The 23998-nt window shown below is 42.3% G+C and overlaps 1 protein-coding gene across 1 annotated transcript in view; it reads left to right on the top strand.

The window, feature by feature from the left end:
• The window catches only part of LOC116939820 (anoctamin-1-like), a 68017-nt gene that overhangs the window by 18418 nt on the left and 25601 nt on the right, over positions 1–23998 (top strand). The window contains exons 11-19 of the mRNA XM_032948652.2: positions 769–903; positions 1235–1395; positions 4557–4639; positions 5773–5850; positions 7902–7982; positions 10026–10100; positions 14040–14241; positions 20862–20973; positions 21377–21434. Of these exons, the coding sequence (XP_032804543.2) occupies positions 769–903; positions 1235–1395; positions 4557–4639; positions 5773–5850; positions 7902–7982; positions 10026–10100; positions 14040–14241; positions 20862–20973; positions 21377–21434 (985 nt within the window). The remainder of the gene's footprint in view (positions 1–768; positions 904–1234; positions 1396–4556; positions 4640–5772; positions 5851–7901; positions 7983–10025; positions 10101–14039; positions 14242–20861; positions 20974–21376; positions 21435–23998) is intronic.

The following is a 23998-nucleotide window of genomic DNA, read 5'->3' as shown; positions in this document are numbered from 1 at the left end:
ATGATATGGCAAAGGGTGATATCACCTGCAATCAGGAAGGGATTTGCACGTGTTTAAGTTTAGGTGAGCAATGTGACCCATGTTTTAATTTCCTATTTTAGTTCATGGCTTTTCAGTTTGAAGTTCAATTCAATTGCGGAAATAAGATATTTAATTTTATAATGATGTTGGGATTGATATTCATTCTCCAAGTTTTACTTTTTATTATGCCTGATTGTCTTCCAGATGGTTAAAATGTTTTCACATTTCAGTCACTCATCACTAATGCTTAACGGTGAAGAGTACACGTGAATAATTCTGATAAAACATGAATAATGGAAAAGGGCATGTTTTTATTAAATTAGAATTATATGATTGTATATGTATGACACAAATATTACACATATCAAGAAATGCCTGGGTTTGATCCTATACTAGGGTGCCTTTCTGTGTGGAGTCTGTACGTCCCACCCTTGTTATCCTTTTGTCTCTATCGGTTTCCTCCCAGATAAAAAAAAAACATACATTCTAACTGGTACTGTCCAAACGTCCCAATGCTGAAAAGTTTGCCTGCACATTCCTCAGTTGGGTTTACTCAGCAACCCCGACTCCAAAAAACTTGGCAGGACTCTCCTGAAATAGTGTTGAGACTAGGTGAGGCTTTCCTGGGTAAACAAACAAAATTATATTAATACAAATATATAACGTCCACTACATTAATAGAATAAGTATTCAAATGCATGAGTTGCCACATTGTTGAACATAAAATTGTGTCTTATTATGATTCAGGAAATATTTTGGAGAGAAGATTGGCCTCTACTTTGCCTGGCTCGGAGTGTACACGCAAATGCTTATCCCTCCTTCCGTGGTGGGAATCGCGGTGTTCTTGTATGGCTGGCTTGCTGCTGAAAAAGACATTCCAGGGTAATTACATCTTATATTTTCACAATCTTGCAAAGGTGTCTTTCTATTGCCATCAGGTAAACTCCAAAACAAGGTTCGTTGTGCACTTAATATTTATCACCCATGGGCTTGCAACAGGATCACCATCACAGTCATTTCTTATACATTTCCGATAAGTTTCCTGCTGGGCAGATGTGTTTTTGGCAGTGAAATGTTACTGTTGTAAATGTACATCTTGACTCGACTATTCATTAAAAAAACGAAAGTAAATTTACGTCTTTTAAAGTGTTATGGTTTCGTTTTACTCAGTAGTGCTCTGTTTACCCTCCGGTAATGCGATGTCACGTGACAGATTCGAGACCTGTGTGATTGGCCAGAACATCACAATGTGTCCCACGTGTGACAAACTGTGCAAATACAAGCGCCTCAGTGAGAACTGCGATCGAGTGAGAAGTAGCCACCTGTTTGACAACATCACCACCGTCTTGTTCTCCATCTTCATGGCCCTCTGGGGTGAGCATATTTCAGAATTTTCACGTAAAAATGTGTTGTTAGTTTTCACTGGTATTCATACTCGATTACATCAAAGCATGCTGATTTGTTTTATGGAGGCCCTGTTTCATGTGTTTAAGGAAAGGTAATTTATCTTGATATTTTGTACAAAAAAGGTATTTTTTTACTATTTTGCAATTACGTGGTCATTTCTGTGCCAACAAATAGACAAACCAGTTAATTCCCATACTCTTTGGTTCTATTCGGTAAAGTCACGTAGGTAAAACAATGAAACAACAAAAATCACGACGTTTCGGCTACAACACAAGTGGCCTTCATCAGGTGAAGGGGACCGTACTGTCACGAGGACAGCGTTGGAGTGAAGACAGTCCAGCCCAGGTTGTGTCCTTTTAAGCTTGTGGTCGCGGCATCTTTTGAGGAAGGTCAGCGTTTCGATGAGCTGTGACTTCTTGTCCCGTTGTCTGTTGAAAGCTCTAACAGATAGGTGAAAGCCCTCCCCGTAGAGGTTATCAATTCTAGATTTGCAGCTTTTTGACTGCAAGGATCCATACTCTTTGGTTCTATTCGGTAAAGTCACGTAGGTAAAAATAAAACAACAAAAATCACGACGTTTCGGCCACAACACAAGTGGCCTTCATCAGGTGAAGGGGACCGTACTGTCACGAGGACAGCGTTGGATTGAAGACAGTCCAGCCCAGGTCGCATCCTTTTAAGCTTGTGGTCGCGGCATCTTTTGAGGAAGGTCAGCATCTATGAGGAGGGCTTTCACCTATCTGTTAGAGCTTTCAACAGCCAACGGGACAAGAAGTCACAGCTCATCGAGACGCTCAATGCAATTGGGAAATGTAAACCAGCTTCTCTTTTTTTCGTGTGATAAAAATCGTAACATGTGTGGTATATTAATGTCTCGCGTTACAATGATTAATGGGCCCTCACATTCGGGCGAAGTCTTCACCAGTAAATGTTACTCTCAACAATCTGTCTTATAAAGTGTTATTTTTATCTTTACCAATGTATTCTTATCCCCTATGATAGAAAATATTGCTTGCATTTGAATAACATGGCCGAAAGCCATGCCTCGTTTCAGGTGTATTTTGTGGCTTGGCTTCTATTCCATCCGTAACTTTGGCTTTCGGCCATTTTATTCAAATGCAAGCAATATTTTCTATCATAGGGGATAAGAATACATTGGTAAAGATAAAAAGAACACTTTATAAGACAGATCGTTGAGAGTAACATGCACAGGTGAAGACTTCGCCCGAGTGTGAGGGCCCATTAATCATTGTAACGCGAGACATTAATATACCACACATGTTACGATTTTTATCACACGAAAAAAAGGGAAGCTGGTTTACATTTCCCAATTGCATTTACCTAATTTACGTGATAAAATGCAACAAAAAAATATTCAAATAATTAATGTACATTGATGAGTGTGCAAAGAATTAGTAAACCCAATCGCCAATTGTACCAAGTGATCAAATGTTAGTGGTACAGGTGGTCATTGGTGTTGTAGCACACTGGTCATGCAATACAGAGCATACACGCATCATTTTACCTTCTGTTCTCATCTCACAACCCGTTGCTCATAGTGGATACCTTACATAGCACACAGCGTACACAGTGTGGACATGAGATATGGGCTCAGCCTTCATGCCAGAGTGGTCACACTAAAGTGGTCCTGTATCAGCTTTCTGCCTGCCTATCGATATCTGCAACTTTTGAAAGGAGGCCCTCTAGCGAAAACATAGCTATTGCAGCATGAAGCTCTATAGCTCTGGAAAAGACCAACAATGAATTTAAATTACCATTGTACCTGGCCATTGTAGACTATAAAAACACATTCAACTCCCAAGAAAAACATAAAAAAACATTTTTAACAATGGAACAGCCACACTAAGATTTCATGATGAAAGTCTCAACATGCATATTAAAAAGGGAGACAATATCTTTTCAGAACATTGGATTTGAGAAACAAAGGCATACATATTAATGGAGATAACAATTCACAATCTTAGATTTGCTGACGTTGCAGTCATTATAACGTCCAGCAGGAATGAACTGCAGGTTGGTGAAAAGGGTTGTAAGTGGGCAGGATCTTTTCCTATCTTTTTCCATTTATATATTTTATTTCAAACATTTTGTTGTGCAGACATTCTTGTTTGAAAAAAAAGAGGCTGATGCTAAAGGTTACACAGCCGTGGCTGGACAACACTCACACAAGTGAGAGTGTACCCCTGCATTGAAATTACAGGGACTCCTCTACTTACTCACATTCTACTTACGAACTTTCAGAGATACGAACAAACCTGTGAGTATGTCCAGTTGCCTGTTCGAAGAGAGTAGAGAGGAAACACGAGCACCAAAGGGAATTTGATTCTACATCTATAGAACATAAAGAACCAGTGGCATCTACAGGAGATTATACAACTTTTCAAGCCATTCTCCGTGTTTAGTGTAAACGTCGTACAACGTGTTTGGAATCGACAGGAGTAAAGTTGGACTTATGAACAAATCGTCTTACGAACAGAATATTGGGATCTAACTCGTTCGTAAGTAGAGGAGTCCCTTTAATGAACACGTGATGGTGCTCATCTCCCTTGGCAGTCCTGCGCCAGTGGTGGAAACTGCACAACGCAGCACTGTCATCGTTTCAAATACGCTACGATCATAAATTGTCACAATGGCCTGAGAACAATGAATTGAGCCCCCACCCTGTCTGTTTAAATGTTAAAGATGCAGGTCACAGCAACCCTGGTCTCCATGGTTAGATAACGCCACAATGAAAACACAACTCACTTAACATCCACACGTCTTTGCGCCCACGACGTCCATCACGTCACCAAATTGAGAATGTGACTTGTACAGCTGGTTGTCGTCGAGGATCGAGTTACCGCGTTGCACTCGCAGGCTGAGTGCGTTGGCAACAGTAAGACGTGTGTACACATTTCAATCAGAAGCACAGAAAAAAAGCTATTGATGATTAACAAAGACAAAAGAAGACTGTTATATGCAATATTTTTACATTTATTTTGTAATGACGTTGTCTAACCCTAAACGTATGTTACGTTTATTCATCATTGTTTAGGGGGATGTCTGTGCAGTGTATGATATGTTGCGAGCTGTACCTTAAGATGCATCACGTTTTGTCTGTTCTGTAGCAACCACTTTTTTGGAGCACTGGAAACGAATAGAGACCCGCCTCAATTACACATGGGATCTCAATGGCATGGAGGAGAGTGAGGTGAGATCGACCTGGTGGCGAGATGTTTTAACTACCTTGCCTGGTATATAAGAGATAGTGGGTTCGATCCCGACCCTGACGTCTGCTGTATATTTGAAGTTTGCATGTTCTTCCCGTGGTTGTGTAGATTTTGCTCCGGTTTTTCCCTGCGTTTATAGTATTTGTCTAATATAAATTTCGACACGATAAGCCACACATCTTTGAGCTATCATTTTTGATAGCCAGGTCGCTTCTGAAAAAGAGCTATATAGCTCAGTGGGACCTTACCTGGTAAAATAAAATAGAAACAATTTGTGTTTCTGCCATGTAACCACTGAGTCCATACTGAAACACACGATGGCCATATTTAATGGCAGGATTCGGGAATCCCCCCTATAACGCTGGATGATCCACGTTTCTAACAATCCCATGGTTCCATTAGCATTGGATCCCGTGCCAAATACTGATTGGTGAGGAATGATGGGAATCGCCCAGCACTAACCAGCATGCTAAATTGAAAACAAGAATAAACCATCCATTTGATAAACGTTGGCATTGTTTTATAATAATAGGTTATAATTCCTAGACTTGATTACATGCTATTTTATGTACAATCAGGTTATTATTCTTTTTGGAGGTTGTTAAAATAAGTAGCATTTTCTGGGTAAGTGGTTATCTCTTAAGGGAATGTGTAAATTCCAATAGTGGCTCATTCTTTCCATTGGAATATGCAGGTCTTCGGATTTCCTGTATAAATGAACCATTAACATGTCTTATGAACCCACGTAGATAATATGCAACGCTTTGGGCAAAGGCCCTTCTTCGTAGCACATCATAGAGAGGATAAGAGACTGCATTTTACACCATGGAGCCTCGTAAGAATAATGTTTAAAAATGTTCTGATGTAAAGTTTTTATTGATGAGTTTTTTGGTTTTTTATGCTTGTGCACATCTTCCATGACAATATCATCAAATAATGTTTCCAATATATTTACAATAATACATATACGTACACTCTTACACAGGGTTGATGGTGGGTTTTTTTTTGCACCCAGTCTAACTAGCCGGACCAGCCTGGCTCGCCGAGGTTTTGCTGTGTTATCATCCGTAAGTTATATTATAACCACAGGCTGCTTGCGTTATTTTTCCATCAGCAACAACTTCGGCCGGAGTATGAAGCCAAGCTGCTGGAAAAGAAAAGGAAAGTTGACATCAAGCTTGCAAAAACACAGGTCGGTCAAAGCCTATTTGTACTCATTTAATTGAAATACTTTGAGATGAGAATAATTAAACGTCATCATCATTCTCCTCAGCAGCTGCCAACAGTTCACTCCTGGGTGACGGCCACACCATGTCCTAATCAGCCTTCATCGTCCAGCTGATGCCACTATTATGCCTTGCTCCTCCAGACGAGCGCCCATCGCTCCTTGTTCCTCAATGGTCATGCTCTCCTCATGCATGTTCACTCTTTTGGCTGCCATTCCATCACCAGTCTCGTCCGTTGGTCATCTTCTTTCATTACGTATGCGATGGGTGTACGTCGAATTTCTTTCGCACCGCCGTACATAGCGAGCCGTGCGAAGCGGAGCTGCAGTGTTGAGTCGATGGGAATTGTTGAATCTGTGAGTAGCGTTATTCTATGGGCAGTATGCATGTATATATGTGTTGAACTTCTTTCGCGCCGTGCATAGCCAACCGTGCGAATCAGAGGTGCGGCTGGCTACGTACGACCAAAGCCTATTTACATCTCTTTTTATCCGTGTAAATCACAGCACGCATCTATGCATATTTGTATTCCATTTTCCTGGAGTAAATGTTACATAAATGTCACCTATTAAGAAATTTCAACACAAACCAAAAGTAATGTATAGTCATCTTTGGTTCTTTCAGTAAAGTCACGTAGAATGAGAATAAAATAATAAAATTGATAAAATAAAATAACACAATAAAATTCTCACGACGTTTCGGCCACAACACAAGCGGCCTTCATCAGGTGAAGGGACGAGACTGTCTGGAGGACAGCGCTGGAGCAGACCAAGCCACGCTCAGATCGCGACCTTTAATCTGTGTGAGAAGAAACAAAGCGCCTTGACAAAGGAATTAGCATAGAATTTAGCAATGAAATAGCTGAGTGATTAGCTTGTGACTGGTCACAGAAATGGCTATGTTAAAGTCAAAGCATACACATCCACAGAGGCACCCCTTGACAAAGGAATTAGCATAGAATTTAGCATTGAAATAGCTGAGTGATTAGCTTGTGACTGGTCACAGAAATGGCTATGTTAAAGTCAAAGCATACACATTCACAGAGGCACCCCTTGACAAAGGAATTAGCATAGAATTTAGCATTGAAATTGCTGAGTGATTAGCTTGTGACTGGTCACAGAAATAGCTATGTTAAAGTCAGCATACACATTCACAGAGGCACCTAGTACAAATCTTAATACCTCTCAAATCACGGTTAATGGTATGGTTTACAACATGGAGTATAACAGCGCCTCGCAGCTGTCTCTCTCCCCCTCCTCCGTTCCGACCATGGATGAACTCGTCCGTCTGAATGGGGCCCGTAGCTATCCGTGGTGCTAAAGTTGAGGGTAAGAATCCACCCATTTTTTCACCATATTGTATTGTGATATATAACGACTTATTGTTGGTAGCTTAGCTGATTGGAGAATATATAGAGTTTATTGATAACATTGAGGTAATTTATATTTTAGTTTTTTATTGGTTCACTATATAGTATTCATTATATAGTGTAGTGTATACCCAGTTACTGTCAATAGCTCAGATGTGTAGGCTTTGACTTCAACATAGCCAATTCTGTGACCAGTCACAAGCTAATCACTCAGCTATTTCAATGCTAAATTCTATGCTAATTCCTTTGTCAAGGAGTGCCTCTGTGGATGTGTATGCTTTGACTTTAACATAGCCATTTCTGTGACCAGTCACAAGCTAATCACTCAGCTATTTCATTGCTAAATTCTATGCTAATTCCTTTGTCAAGGCGCTTTGTTTCTTCTCACACAGCTTAAAGGTCACGATCTGAACGTGGCTTTGTCCGCTCCAGCGCTGTCCTCCAGACAGTCTCGTCCCTTCACCTGATGAAGGCTGCTTGTGTTGTGGCCGAAGCGTCGTGAGAATTTTATTGTGTTATTTTATTTTATCAATTTTATTATTTTATTCTCATTCTACGTGACTTTACCGAAAGAACCAAAGAAGATGAATCCTTGCAGTCACGAAAGCTTTAAATCGAAATTTAATGTATAGTCATTTATATTTTTAGAAGCTGCAGGAACCGTCAAAAGACTCGCACAATAACCGCTGGAAGAACAAGGCTGAGACCATCATGACGGGCAGCAGGATGGTGAGGAGTATGATCCGATATGTAGGATGAAAGTGATGCAGCATAAAACCACATTTCATTATCATTGACTTGAAATGTTACGTGTGTAATGATGTGTGCATGTCTGAGTGTGTATGGGCCATGTGGAGTTAATATGCCAGCCCTGGCAGAGACTGTATTGTCAGAGACTCAGAATCAGAATATTTATTCATATTGGAGGAATCCGATAAGCTATACAGCCCTTTTTTACAGACGTCCAGTAGGGGTGGATCAGAACGTTACAACAACAAACAAAAAAACACGACAGACGTTCAAAGTATAGGGAAGGTAAACAAATCACAAAGAAATACAAATAAAACGAAACTATTTTTATTTTACCAGGTAAAGATCACTGAGCTTTTAGTTTATTTTTTAGAAGCTACCTAGACACAAATGATAGTTCAACAAAGTGGGTTACCATGTGGATATTTATAGCATCCAAAGAATCTAAATAATCTAAATGCTAACTCTATGCATAAGTTAAGTGGGCGTGTGTATTCGTGTTGTGCGAGTACATGTATTATATAAAGGAGATCTCCATTTATCCGTGAGCATTGTAGGGTTCATGAAAACCCATATTACCCGCAACCCTTTTCCTATTATCCACAAATAGGGTTATGATCTGTTTGTGTGTCTTTGCGTGTATCTATGTCTTTGTCTGTCTCCCTCTTTGAGTGTCTCTGTGTCTTGTCTCTAGTTCTGTGTATTTATGTCCCCATCGTTGTCTCGCCTTGTGACAGAGAGACTCGGATATACAGAAAGACAATATTAGTAAAAACAGCATGTTGTGTACATGCTGTGCTTCAAAGACCCATTGCAGTGCAACTCCTATTACTTGTGATATTTTTGCGGATCATTATATCCACGGTATTGGTCCCCCATATCAAAACGAACAAGAGCAGTTCTGTATATGTGTATATGTGTTTGGGCATGCACTTGCCAGGACCTCCTTACTCAGCCGCACGAGAATGTTAGGCAGCCCCCTCTCCTCCACCACTGTTGGGGCTATGGTTGCCACCCTCGGGTTTGACCTGGGCAGTCTGGCAATTGGTATTTGTGTTTGCGTTGCAGAGATGGATTTGTAATGAGATCTGGTGGTATTGAGTTAAACTGTATTACAGGATGCTGCACACTTTTGATAATAGACCTAGCCTGAGAAATACTAATACGTCTGGGTTTGGTCTACAGTGGAAAAAGTGGTGACCCTATTCAGGGCCATACCCTCATCTGCACCCGAGTTTAAAGTGCCACTTCACAGCAACGGTTGAGGTGGAGTGGAATGCGAACACCCAGTGGTGAGAGCAGCTGCTCATGAATGATAAATGGTGGAATTTGGCCAATACAGGCCAGGATTATGCCACAACCAGACACATTAGCTGGTGTAAATTGTCTATGAATTGTGCCCTGTGAAACGTTATCTTACATATGCAGATACACGTCTATGCTTTTGTAAAAACACTTTTTTTTTATATTTATGACATTTGACAACAAAACTGTGTATTAATGACAGTTTTTAAAAGTGCACATCTGCAGCTTGACATAGCCAGATTATACAGAATTCTGTGCTCGTCCAAATTAATCCTGAATGAAATAATGTCATAACTTCCTGATCAACATTACTTGCAAATCAAACTCTTCAGCACAATGTCACATGAGGGTCAGAGCCATCCCTAGGGTATGGCGGATCGCGGCGACCGCCCCAGGCCCCACACTTTAGGGGGGGGGCCCAGCGACGATGTCACGATGTCAGATGTAATATTTCTGGTTTAGTTTGAAGGCATCGGGGGGTGGGGGGGGAGGCAAGCAGTGTGATTTGCCCCAGGTTCCACACCCCCCTATAGACGGCCCTGAGTAGGGCCCACTGCCCGGTTTATATACAAACAGTGCTAGGATCCCCTTGAAATGAGGTACAGCACAAGCCAGGACTTTAGATATCTGAGGTTTACCCATGAGCCTCCTCACAAAAGCCTCGCCACTCCCACGTGAACCACACTAAAGCATTATGTGTGTGGTGCCGATTGACAGACAGAGGAGTACGGGCTCAGTTGGAGAGACCAGCTCCCGAGTTTCCTCATCAACTGTTCCTGCATTTTATTCATGGTCAGTGACGTTACTTTTTATTGTGCACACATGTTTCCTTGTTATGTATGTGCATGCTCGGCCAATGAACGCTTTACGCACGTGCAGTGCCTTACTATTTAAAATTTTCATTAATGTGTCTTGTGTCCATATGCTGATCCAGTTACTATATAATGTGTTACATAAAATATTATACAAATCATAAGATAGGCATTATAGTCATCAAACTATAACGCTTGATCACCCGTGGTGGAATCGCCCTACATCATAGTTGGTGCATTAAAGCTCATAAACACCGACATGCTATGCATAGTATGTGCATTCAACAACAACAGCAACAACAAATCAACAGCAGCACAAACAAGAGCAACAACAACAGCATCAACAACAGCAGCAGCAACAACAACAATTGCAATAACAGCAGCAGCAACAACAGCAGCAGCAATAGCAACAACAGCAACAAAAAACAGCAGCAGTAGAAACAACAACAAAAATAGCAACAACAAAACAACAGCAGAAGCAACAACAATAGTAACAGCAACAACAACACATTTGCGATGGCGACACTGTGACATCTGCTGTTGCCCGACTGCTTGCGGCCAGGGTCCTGGTCTCGCGGGTCTCCGGCTGAGTTAGCCGAGCGGTCTGGTTAATCAATGACTGCCCCTCTTCCTTGGAGAACTTGAGGCCATATCGGGAACTTCTCTTGGCTTGCTGATTGGCCAAATTTCCGGTTCAAACGACTCGAGTCCCGCACCCACTATGCTACGATCTGCTGTGGAAATACCAACCCCGACCAGCCCGTATTCGTCACTTGTTGCAATTTCTCGCACCATGCTTGCGCTGCAGATCTAGTCAGTTCTTGTTCCGCCCTACATCCACACCATTGTGGAAGAGCGCCTTCATTGCCAAACCCTGGACCAGGGCTCCTCTTAACTTTTGAATGCTCTATCGTCAACAAGACGGCGCTGATCCACGATCTCATCAACAATTGTGGACTCGACATATTTGCCATTACCGAAACCTGGGTATATGATGACTCAGACATAATTAAGCATGAGGCTACACCTAAAGCATACACTATTGTACATCAGCACCGTCATGGGAAGCCTGGCACCGGCAGTCCACATTGTGGAGGGATCGCACCGATTCACCATGAAGTCCTGAGCGTCTCATTAACAATCACGTTACTGGAGCTGCTCCTTGTGAAAATAACCAATAGCATGCGGGGGCTTATGATCGTTGTCATCTATCAACCGCTGTCTTCACAGCTGTCATAATTATTTTCTGAGCTTTCCAATCAGCTAGACTGTGGGTCACTTGGCTCTCGCTACATAATCTGTGGTGACCTCAATTGTCCCGGACCAACCGGTTCTTATGGTAAAATCAAGAGTGATCTCACGGAGATTATCGACAGTCACAGTTTAACTCAGCACGTCAGCAGCGCGACATTTTGCGCTGCTGACGTGCTGGAAATATACTCAATCACATCTTCACATCCACTGATGCCGTAACTGTGACTGACGTTTTCAAAGATGTGGGTGTTTCAGATCACAGTCTCGTGACTTGCAAAGTGGCATTGCTGATTATACGCCCACCTGTCACAACGGTATCATACACAATGCTTTCCGTCAGAAGATCCGATCATGGTCCGTGTTTAAATCTTGGATCGACGGTCAATTAATTTGCAGCTCAATAAAAAAATTACATCAGTGCTGTTCTTGATGAACTCGTGCCCATCCAAATATGCACAAAGAGAACAGGGAACATGCACAGTAATTGGCTCTCACCGAAGGCGATCGCAGCGAAGCAGATATGGATGAGGCTGGAGTGTCTTTGGAAGAAAACTGGTTGTGAGACTGTCCAACTCGCTTATAGAGTGGCCTGCAGATCTGCCAACTGATTCATTATTGAGTCTCACAGATCGTTCTATGTTCTTCGTGTCAATGAGTCGACTGGCAACCCCGTGCTCCGTGGCGCGTCGTGCAGGGCCTGCTGCAGTCCGACCGCCCATCAACTAGTCAATCCGGTCTGTGCACAGTACTTGCAATGTTCTTTGCCAATAAAATAGTGACGGTCAAAACGGTAGTTTAAAAATTGAAGGCAGCGCATTGTCCCGGTCTGGCATTTGAGTTTTATCAACCTGAAACCAATGCAAAACTCGAGACCCCAGCATCAACATTGGTGGTAGAGGTGTCGATGTTCATCGCACAGCTGCCAAATAAGACATGGCTAGTGGACTACATTCACACGTCAATTCTCAAATCATGCTCAGAGCCTCAGACGTCCTTGTGCTGCTGATTGTCCACCTGGAAAATCTTTGTTCAGCGAGGGCTGTTTCCCAGACTGGTTAAAAATGGCGGAGGTAACACCACTCCTGAAAAAAAGTTGTCGTGAGCCATAGTAACCCCGCAAACTATCGCCTGATCTCAAATTTGAGTACGATTTCAAGGGTCATTGAGCGCCTTTGTCTGTAGCGGTTACTTCTCCACGTCACAACAATGGGCAGATTCAACCCATTGCAGTCAGCACTCAGACAGCTCTTCTAATTATCACTGATGATCTCTACAAGATCATGGATGACCGGTACGCCGCAGCATTGGTTGCCCTCGATCTCTCAGTCGCCTTCGACACCATCGACCATGAGATACTCATTTGGCGGCTAAGGGCAAGGTTCAGTGTATCGGGTATGGCATTGGGGTGGATTGAGCCATACCTACATGGAATATGACAGTTTGTCAAGCTTGGTGGCGAACAATCATCCCCTATGCCATTCCAAGTTGGCGATCCACAGGGGTTCCATCCTTAGGCCATTCCGATTTTCAACATACTGCTTAATCCAAGAAAATCGGAGGTTCTGCTGGTTGGCATTCAAGGTCAGGTGAAAAGATTTGTGGGAGGATTAGGTGTGGTGGTTGCAGACTCCAGGATTCAGTTTTCTACTCAACTAAAGAGCCTCGGTATCATACTCGACCAGAATATGTAATTTAATTACCACGTGCAAAATATAGTCAGGTCCTGCAATTTTCATATCAAGGCTTTACGACACATTTGGCCACTATTAAGTCGTGACATATCCAACATGGCGTGTAGTATAATACTCTATGGGACGTCTGGCAAAAAACATGACCAAGCTGCAGCGTGTACAAAATTATTTGGCACGTGTCATGACGGGTACTGAAAAATCCGACCATGTCTGTCTGGCGCTAGCCGAGCTGCATTGGTTTCAGGTTGCCAAACGAGTACATTATAATTTCGATTTAAAGCTTTTGTGACTGCAGGGATTCATAAATAATAAAATAATACAAATAAAAACAATAAAATTATCATGACGTTTCGATTGCAACACAAGCAATCATCATCAGGTGTGAAAACCACAGCAAGAAAATTTGAAAAAAGTGGCGTTTTTTTCTTAACGTTAGCACCACTGGCGGTTGTTCAGACGGACGAGTCCATCTAGACTGCCAGTATGCTCACCGAGGTTAGGAACCAGGCTACAGTCTACATTATAGACTGCCAGTACACTGATCCAGGTTAATAACCATTGCTACAGTCTACATTATAGACTGCCAGTACACTCACCAAACTTAATAACCTGGTTACAGTCTATATTATAGACTGCCAGTACACTCACTCTGATTAACAACCAGGCTACAGTCTACATTAGTGTTTTTATTCACTTTATTTTTAATTTTTCTATCTACGTGACTTTACCAAAAGAACCAAAGAATAGTCACGAATATTTAGCTTCGTAAAAAATTGGTATCTGAAAATATAATTTAAAAACTAATTACATTTTGCATTTGGTTTTATAAAGTCCAGCACCATTCAGATGTTTAAAAATCACCAATCTATTCATTTAATATTCCATACAGTAAAACAACAGGAGCATATCTCTTACAGATATGCATAGTTTGCCTTTGATTTACGTTGTATTCTTGTTTACATTTTGTTTTGCAGGTTTTACTTTCATTTGCAATCGTGGTTGGAATGATATTTTACCGCATTACCATGAACGTGCTTCTGGCCAACAGTACTGACCCCTACTTAAAATCCAACCGTTCAGCTATCATCATGGCTACAGCTTTCCTCATCAATCTCGTCATTATCCTAATTCTGGATGAGATTTATGGCTCCATTGCACGCTGGCTCACTGTCATCGGTATGTAACCCACACGCGAGCACAGGTTGACACTTAGGGACAGATTCACATTTTCTACTATAATGAGCCAAGAATATCTGTGTGTCCCGCGTGTGATGTCACTCCACATCAGCCAGCCCCCCTCGTTAATAATCATGAAGAGGTGATGTCCTGACTTAAAGTTTCCGTGACTGCAGGAATTCATATTATTGGGTCTTTTGGTAAGGTCACGTAGATATGTTCAAAGAAAATAACAAAAATAACAAAAAAACTACGACGTTTCGATCGCAACAGAAGCAATCGTCATCAGGAGAAAAAAGATCGGGAAAGCTGCTGAGGCAGACTGTTTTAAAGTTTTGAAATGGGTATAGCCCAAGGGTCATGAACGAAGTGGGCGGGGCTAGTGATGTTAAAGTGAGAAATTTGCATGTAAATGTAAGGTCGGAGAGCTACCTCCACGACGACGAAGACGCGGAGGTGGCCATTGTATTGTGAGAGATTAGCATGTAAGATTGCAGAGCCACCACCACACCGAGGACAAGAGCGATGGTGGCTGTGTTAGTGTGAGACATTTAACCTGTTAATGTAAAACCAGAGTCGAAAATCAATACTGACATCGGAAGGTAGGATGGAAACATCACAGCCAGTTATGACTTAAACTGGTTAATAACGTCCTTCCAATGATTGATCAGTTTGTACCGGTTGAAATTGTGTCTGTGTCTATATATATATGGATGGCTTCATGAACGAATCTTTGTTGATAGCCAGTGGGCTTGCAAAGTACCTTCGTCTTAGAGAAATAAATTTCGTGTGAGCCCACCGCATTAATACAATGATCAGCCACGGCCGAGGTATTGGTCCTACCGTGTTTCAGATCTGCCTTGTGTTCAAAAACACGGTCCAGGACACGTCACTTAGTTTCCCCAAATAAACTACTGCCGCAGACACAGCTTAGTTTGCAGACGCCGGGGTATTGCATGCTAGGGATCACATCCTTCACAGGTGGGATCAGATCACGAATTTTATGTACTGTGTTAAATCGAACCTGGATATTGTGTTTGCTCTTGATTTTGGTAATCTTTTTAGTGACGCCTGCTATGTATGGCAAGGTGATGGTTTGGATTGGGTCTTGAGATGGTTCTTTCCCAACGGTTGGGGTGATAGTTTTACGGATTGTGTGGTCTGAATATCCATTCATCTTAAGAGCTTGGTGTACGTGTTCCAGTTCACTGGCAAGGTGATGACAGTCGGAAATACATCGAGCTCTATGGTGTAGAGTTTTGATGAGGGAATTCGTCTGGGATTGATGGTGGTAGGAGTCAGGTTTTAGGTAGGCATCCAATCCATATGGGTGGCTTTCTTGTAGACAGAGTGTCCCATTGAGCCATCTAGTCTCTTTTCAATTTAAACATCCAAGAATGGTAGTTTGCCATCCTTTTCCACCTCAATGGTGAATTTGACGGCTGGGTGTATGGAATTGATGTGGTTGAGGAATTGGTTCAGAGCTGGTCGGCCATGTGGCCAGATGACGAACATGTCATCTACGTACCGCTTCCACAAGGACGGACGTAGAGTGGATGCCTGGATGGCATCTGTCTCAAATTTTTCCATGAAAACATTGGCTACAACTGGAGATAAGGGAGAACCCATTGGGGTACCTTCAACTTGTTTGTAGAATGTTCCATTCCAGGTGAAGTAAGTGTTGGTGAGGCAGTGTCTCACCAGGGCCGGTACATCAGCATGCAGTCCTTGTTGGACCAAATCTTCAATGATTGCAATGGTGTCAAGCACATCAGCTTTGGTAAACAAAGAGACCACATCGAAACTAATGAGCAAATCACCTGGAGATAGTGAGATGTCCTTAATTAACGGTACCAAGTAAGCTGAGTTGAGTACAGCTGAGGTGGTCTTACCAGTGAATGGTTGTAATGTCTAAAGCAGAAATCGGGCCAGTTTGTAGGTGGGTGAGTCAATGGTGGAGACGGTAGGACTAAGGGGTGTCCCTTCTTTATGGATTTTTGGTAAGCCATACAATCTGGGTGGTCTAGCAGCATAGGGTTTTAAGGAAAACCGCTTAGTTGGATCGATCAAAGATGTCGAATCAGTGATGATGTTGTATGTTTTCGTAACGAGGTGGATGGTGAGATCGGAAATCGCTGCAATCCTCAAAAACGCTAAGACACCTATTAGCAACATCAGTAAAGATGGGCACTTTGAACTTTCTCAATTAAAAAAGAGATGACATCGTCATCCTCTCAGCCGACAAGAGCAATGCCACAGTCATCATGGACAAAACCACATACAATAACAAAATTCAGGACCTACTTCATGATGGTAGCTATACCAAAATTAAATGAGATCCCACCAACCGCCTCGTTACGGAAACCAACAATATCATCACTGATTCGACATCTTTGATCAAACCAACCAAGCGGTTTTCCTTGTTACGGAAACCAACAATATCATCACTGATTCGACATCTTTCATCGAACCAACCAAGCGGTTTTCCTTAAAAACCTCTGCTGCTTGACCACCCAGATTGTATGGCTTACCAAAAATCCATAAAGAAGGGACACCCCTTCGTCCTATCGTCTCCAGCATTGACTCACCCACCTACAAACTGGCACGATTTCTGTCTGAGACCTTACAACAATTCACTGGTAAGACCACCTCAGCTATACTCAACTCAGCTCAATTGGCATCGTTAATTAAGGACATCTCACTTTCTCCAGGTGATTTGCTCATTAGTTTTGATGTGGTCTCTTTGTTTACCAAAGTTCCTGTGCTTGACACCATTGCAATCATTGAAGGTTTGGTCCAACAAGGACTGAATGCTGATGTACCGGCCCTGGTATGGAACATTCTACAAACAAGTTGAAGGTACCCCAATGGGTTCTCCCTTATCTCCAGTTGTAGCCAATGTTTTCATGGAAAATTTTGAGACATATGCCATCCAGGCATCCACTCTACATCCGTCCTTGTGGAAGCGGTACGTAGATGACACGTTCGTCATCTGGTCACATGGCCGACCAGCTGCGAACCAATTCCTCAACTACATAAATTCCATACACCCAGCCATAACATTTACCATGGAGGTGGAAAAGGATGGCAATTTACCATTCTTGGATGTTTTCATTGAAAAGAGACCAGATGGGTCAATGGGATACTCTGTCTACAGGAAAGCCACCCATATGGATGCCTACCTAAAACCTGATTCCCACCACCATCCATCCCAGAAGAATTCCCTCATCAAAACTCTACACCATGGAGCTCGATGTATTTCCGACCGTCATCACCCAGCCAGTGAACTGGACCACATACACCAAGCTCTCAAGATTAATGGATATTCAGACCACACAATCCAATCAAAACCATCAGCTTGACATACATATCAGGGATCACTAAAAAGATTTCCAAAATCATGAGCAAACACAAGATCCAGGTTCGATTTAACACAGTACATAAAATTTGTGATCTGATCCCACTTGTGAAGGATGTGATCCCTGACATGCAATACCCCAGCATCTGCAAACTAAGCTGTGTCTGCGGCAGTAGTTACATTGTAGAAACTAAGCAACATGTCTCAGACCGTGTTCGTGAACATAAGGCAGATCTGAAACACGATAGGACCAATACCTCGGCCGTGGCTGATCATTGTTTTAATGCGGTGGGCTCACACGAAATTTATTTATCTAAGTCGAAGGTACTTTGCAAGCCCACTGGCTTTCAACAAAGATTCGTTCATGAAGCCATCCATATATATAGACACAGACAGCTTCAACCGAGAAGATGTGTACAAACTGAGCAATCATTGGAAGGACTTTGTTAACCAGTTTAAGTCATAACTGGCTGTGATGTTTCCATCCTACCTTCCGATGTTAGTAGTTATTTTGGACTCTCTGGTTTTACATTAACAGGTTAAATGTCTCACACTAACCCACCCACCGTCGCTCTTGTCCTCAATGTGTCGGTGGCTCTGCGATCTTACATTGACATGCTAATCTCTCACAAAACAATGGCCACCTCCGTGGCTTCGTCGTCGTGGAGGTAGCTCTCTGAACTTACATTACAATGCAAATTTCTCACTTTAACATCACTAGCCCCGCCCACTTCAATTATGATCCTTGGGCTACACCCATTTCAAACCTTTAAGACAGCCTGCCCAGCAGCTTTCGCGATCTTTTTTTTCCTGATGACGATTGGTTGTGTTGCGATCGAAACGTCGTAGTTTTTTGTTATTTTTGTTATTTTCTTTGACCTTATCTACGTGACTTTACCGAAAGACGCAAGAATAGGTGACGTCCTCCACATGGATCCCCCCTCATTAATAATCGTGAGTGGGTGACATCACTCCACATGTAGCACCCCCCCTAATTAATAATCATGAGCAGGTGACATCACTCCACATCGAACAGCTTCCCTCATTAATAATCATGAAGAGGTGAGGTCTACCAAATGGACACCTCCTTCCCCCATTAATAATAATTAGCGGGTGACATCACTCCACATGGGGGCGAGGCGCCTCCTCCCCCCTCCTCAGCGTCAGCTTACAACCCTCACTACAAAGGCAGAACCCTCACGTCACGTGACCTCCGCAACGCTATTGAGACATAGAAGTAAAAAGGACGTCATGATGAACAATATAATTTAACCTTTAATGAAATAAATCTGTCTAACCGCAGCCTTACAAATTGCACACGAATAGCTGCAATTAATATCACGTCGTGATCTGCTTTTCGCTTGCAAGTTTCAGATTTACTGAAATACACCCGTCCTTGGACGGGCAAAAGGCTAATCTTTACATAACGGGCGAACATGTTGCCTTGGCAACATGTCTTAAATTTTTGGCAGTGATGACACCAGCATGCTTGCACCAAAATTAGAAGAGACATTTGCCACACATGTGATTTGAGCTGTAGTTACACCTGGACGCCTATTTTTCAATGGTTTTACAAATGAGAAAACATTTCATGCTCTTTTCTATTTCAGTCTATTCCCTGTTGTCTTGTTCGACATTACATGGCATCATTGGCTATGAAACGTTTTATTTTATTATATAAACAATTATTTAAAAAAGCACACTAGCTACAATAATTGTTATGCTACAATTCAACAATTTTCCATTTTAAACCTTCAGTTTAGACACAGCACACATTACTGTATGAAGTTACCTTCTTGAGAATAAGCTTTAACTAGTTCATTTTCAAGAAGGTAACTTTATACTACCTCAACTGGTATACAGGAGGTAACTTTAACTGCCTCACCTGGAATACAGAAGGTCGTGGGTTCGATCCCAACCCTGGTACCTGTAATATTTGCATGTTCTTCCCGTGGTCGTGTGAAGTTTTCTCCGGGGCCTCCGGGTTTTCGCTCCACGTTTAGAGTATTTCGGTGCTACAAATGTCAACATGATAAGCCACTTCGTTGAGCTATTGTTTGTGGCCAGGTCGCTTCTGAAAAAGAGCTATGTAGCTCAGAGGGCCTTACCTGGTAAAAAAAAAAGTTTAACTTGCACGTGAACCTTAAACACGCTGTGCCACTGTCCTATGTTTGATTATACACGCATGACCGCATCATTCATTATTATTCATTCTTAATTATGCGCTCATGCGTGTACAGCTCCTTTGTCAATCCACTGCTGGATGAGGGTCTCCTTACTCTGTGTAAGTCGTGGGGGGTTATAGCCATGTCCCAGCTTGCTAGCGCTTTCAGTGATTTCTGGGTGCACTACCCAGAAATAAGCTCAAAGTGGTTCGATTAAATGTCGTACGTTTGGTGTTAGATTCGGTCGATAAAATGTTTCAGCCACTGCTGGGTCTTGGTCAGCATTTGATCATTTTAAATAGGCACGTATAATTAATCTATTGAAATGTAACAATCTTGTAGGGTGGTGGAGGGTTAATGACAATATATTTTGGCATAACACTACTACGTGGTCTAACCCACGAACACATATTGATGTCATTATTTCAACAAATGGATCATTGTATTGTCTACGGAAACCCACATTGCAAGCAATTACAACTGTACGACGATGACGATGGTGGTAGAACTGTGTTCACACTGATGGATGTGAATAGTCTTCAGCATTTGTAGAAGACTGCCCCCTTAATTTCGCTCGCAGGGCCTTATGGATAATCTCCGCTCAGGGCCGGCCGTCCATATAGGCGAATTAGGCGGTTGCCTAGGGCGCCAAGTTAATTCGGGCGCCAAATTCCAGGGGAAAATACAAATAAAAAATATACAAATAAAATAACGAAGATGTGATTATTTCAATTCCCGTGTGCTTACAGAGGGAATATGCATTATCATTCATTTCTCAACTTTTATGATATTTTATTGGACAGATGGACGGATGGACAGACAAACCGAATAATTATGCCTCTGTTTAAAAAATATGTTTACAAAAAACATGAAATGGAAAATAAGGGCAAAATGTTTCCCAGTTTAACAAATCTCAGCCTAGAACTGCCCTTTGGGTTTGGGAGTGTGGGGGAGCCGATTGCATGGCTCGCCTAGGGGGCGCCAGTTGCTGGCAGCTCGTGTCGGGCTGTCCCTGTCCCCGATGGCCAGATGAGCCCTGTGGACTCTCCACACCATGGCCACAACCCCAGCGTCCTGCGACTTTCATCTCTTTCCAGAGGTTCCAAAAACGGAAGAAGAATTTGAAACCCGGCTAATTTTCAAGTCCTTCATGTTGAAGTTTGTAAACTCCTATACCAGCATCATATACGTGGCCTTCCTCAAGGGCAGGTAAGTTGCAAAAAGTCAAATAAATATTGCGTTATTTTGTCACAGGTTTTATTTTAAACAAAAATGATCAACATTCATTTGAAGTTCATACATCGTCCTTATACAGTACTTGAATGTAGGTAATTGAAGAGGGAAATTGCTAAACAAATCGTTTGTAGTTGTTTTACATATTTGCTAATATTTTAGGCTGCGAATGTAGTTATGGCAAGAATTTAAAGATTTCAACAAAATAAATGAATTTGGTACTGATCATTGAATAATTTGTTCATGCGTTTGTGATATTGATAGCAGTACATCATACATTACAGGACATCTTCCAGTGTATGATGTTTTTTTTTACTTTGAGTTCGTTTTTAAGACTGTACAGTACTTTATTCACGTGTCATACTTGCCTCTGTTACAGAATAACCGGTTATCCCAAGAAATACTACTACATTTTACCTAATTATCGCATGGAAGAGGTATGAAATGTCACCTAATATTTTAAAGAGTAACTATCAATAAAATATCATGAAAATGCACACAGTTTAATATTTAACACTGAGGCAGAGTCTTTATATATTTGGTTAGGGATCTGTATCATCATCTTATTTGTTCAACACATTACCTACAAATATATGCATATGAAATGGAAGCTCTTGACTTATAGTTGTCAAATATTTAATTTTAAATCATTCGGATATCCAGTTTCCAAAAAAATTATCCTGATTTTCCCAAAAGTATTTGATTAACCAAACGATATCAGGTTCACACCACAGAGGATATGACAGGAGGGTTGATACCAGCACAAACACATTACGGATTACAGTGCAATGGAAACCTGTCTACACCGCATGTTTCAATCAACTGTTTCAATAAACTCCCCAACCCGCTGCTGTCTGCTCTGATACCCCTTTAGGAGGAGAAAAGGGGGGGAGGGGGAGAAGTGCCTAAATGCCCTCATGAATGCTCTTAAAAATCAATGCCCACTAGAGGAGAGGTAGTGAATGGGTTCCATGTTTGGTGGTAAGCCTCCTACCTGCCCCTTAGTTTTATATCCTCTAAAGCGGGAGTTTCTGAAAATGTATTGGCCCATTCCTGTAGTGTTCGGGGAGCATGCTCTTTCCATTGGTTATAATGGTGGGTTACATCATGACATTAAAAAATTAGGAATATTGTATTTTCCTCCCTGGAAAGGCCTTGAGGTTTTCAACCCCAACAGGGACGTTTCTGGTGAGGGTGAGACAAATCCTGATTTTTTAAAAATGTCCCTTGTAAAAAAGGTGGCGATTTATTCCGCGTGACAGACTAGTGCTGCTCAGGAAGTTATTGGCACGAAAGGCAGTGAGCACTCAATTTATATTGGTCAGTTTAAGAGACCGGAGAAAAGCAACACCTTCACAACCGTTGCGTTTAAGAACTGTGTTGCCTCGAGAGTTGCTTCAGTCGGCAACCAAAGGAACTTATCGAAGATCCTAAGAGTAGTAGGAAAAACATCCCAAGCTGGTAATCCCACTACTGTACAGGATTCCCTTCGCCGCAGTGTGCACATTCAGCAACTAGAACACAAAATGCATCGGCCACAGTGTTCTACGGTCATAACTAAGATTGTACACAGCATAAATGTGTAGTGAGTCCAACTGAGTTGCAGACGTTGTCTTGGGAGCAACACTATTTATTACACCAACTCAACACACGCATGGTTAGTTGGGCGTTGAACGCCCATCTAACCACGCTACGGCAGAACCAGACACGGTTCGCTATCCCGGTCCAGACCACGAGCTGGGTCCCGGATCACGTGGCTAGAGGCTTCTTCAACCCGATGTAGATCTTCACACTCTTTGGTTATATTCGCCCACCTTCTAGATCTCTCGAGCTTCCGAGAGCTCCTTTATACCATGTGACCACCCAACGGCCCCCGTCCACCGGTTGCCCCCCTCCAATATCATCCGGTCATGTGTCGGCAGGTCAACCGGCGTATCATGCCCCAACGTAACCCTGGCTGGCTGACGCTCCCTCTCGCTCCCCCACTGGGAGCCCGCACTGCACATTGTACGTGGTGCCACCGCGCTGACCAGTGCTCACCCAAGCCCTGATAGGGCTGGTACTACGCCCAGTAAGCGGGCTGCACATAATGACAACATCCGCCGTGGCTTTGCAAGCCTAGCACCACACAGTGACATTCACAGTCACTACAAAAGTATAAATTATGTCGTAGCCCCTTTCTTGATCATGTTAAACTTTCATATAGAAACTGTGGTCATGGTAAGTGCGATCATTGCAGAAGGAAAATAGTATTCATTCATTGTTTACACAAAACAGCATGGCATGACCTCAGGACTCAGGATGGGGTGGGTGTTATTTGCACAGCGTTGGTATTACCAGCCTTCTCAGTAATGAGTGAACATGAACTAATTATAAACTGGTGTTGCAGATAATGCAGTTGAACTCAACCTTGAGACTGTATAAACATTGGCACATACATTTATGTCCATAATAAATAACATTACAAAATGTTACTGTGTGCCTCACGAATCACTTTAGTAGAGTTACAAAAGGCCATATGCAGTCTCAATCCAGTGTGTTGCTAAAATTAAACTAAACTTTAGTTTTTTAAAATTAAGAATTAATAATAATGAATGATGCGGTCATGCGTGTATAATCAAACATAGGACAGTGGCACAGCGTGTTTAAGGTTCACGTGCAAGTTAAACTTTTTTTTTTACCAGGTTAGGCCCACTAAGCTATACAGCTCTTTTTCAGAAGTAACCTGGCCCCAAATTATAGCCCAACGAAGTGGTTTATCATGTGGAAATTTATAGCAGCCAAATACTCCAAATACAAGCTCCTTGTGCCCGCTATCAGTATTATTATTGTCATTACACTTGCTTACCAAGTTAAGATTCCCCGAGTCAGTGGGATGCCGGGGGGCGGGGGGGTCCTGCTAGGTTATTTTGCAGCAGAGGGTGACGAATGGTGTGTTTCCTAGTTGAGTAAATCACTTTCAAACGTGGACCATGATGCCGGCACACAAATGGGCCTACTC

This window comes from Petromyzon marinus, chromosome 7 (genome assembly GCF_048934315.1).
Source record: "Petromyzon marinus isolate PM22_M1 ecotype Great Lakes invasive population chromosome 7, UKy_Petmar_22M1.pri1.0, whole genome shotgun sequence".
NCBI lineage: Eukaryota > Metazoa > Chordata > Hyperoartia > Petromyzontiformes > Petromyzontidae > Petromyzon > Petromyzon marinus.
Note: the sequence above shows the minus strand (reverse complement) of the source record. Positions and strands in the feature narration are given on the sequence as shown.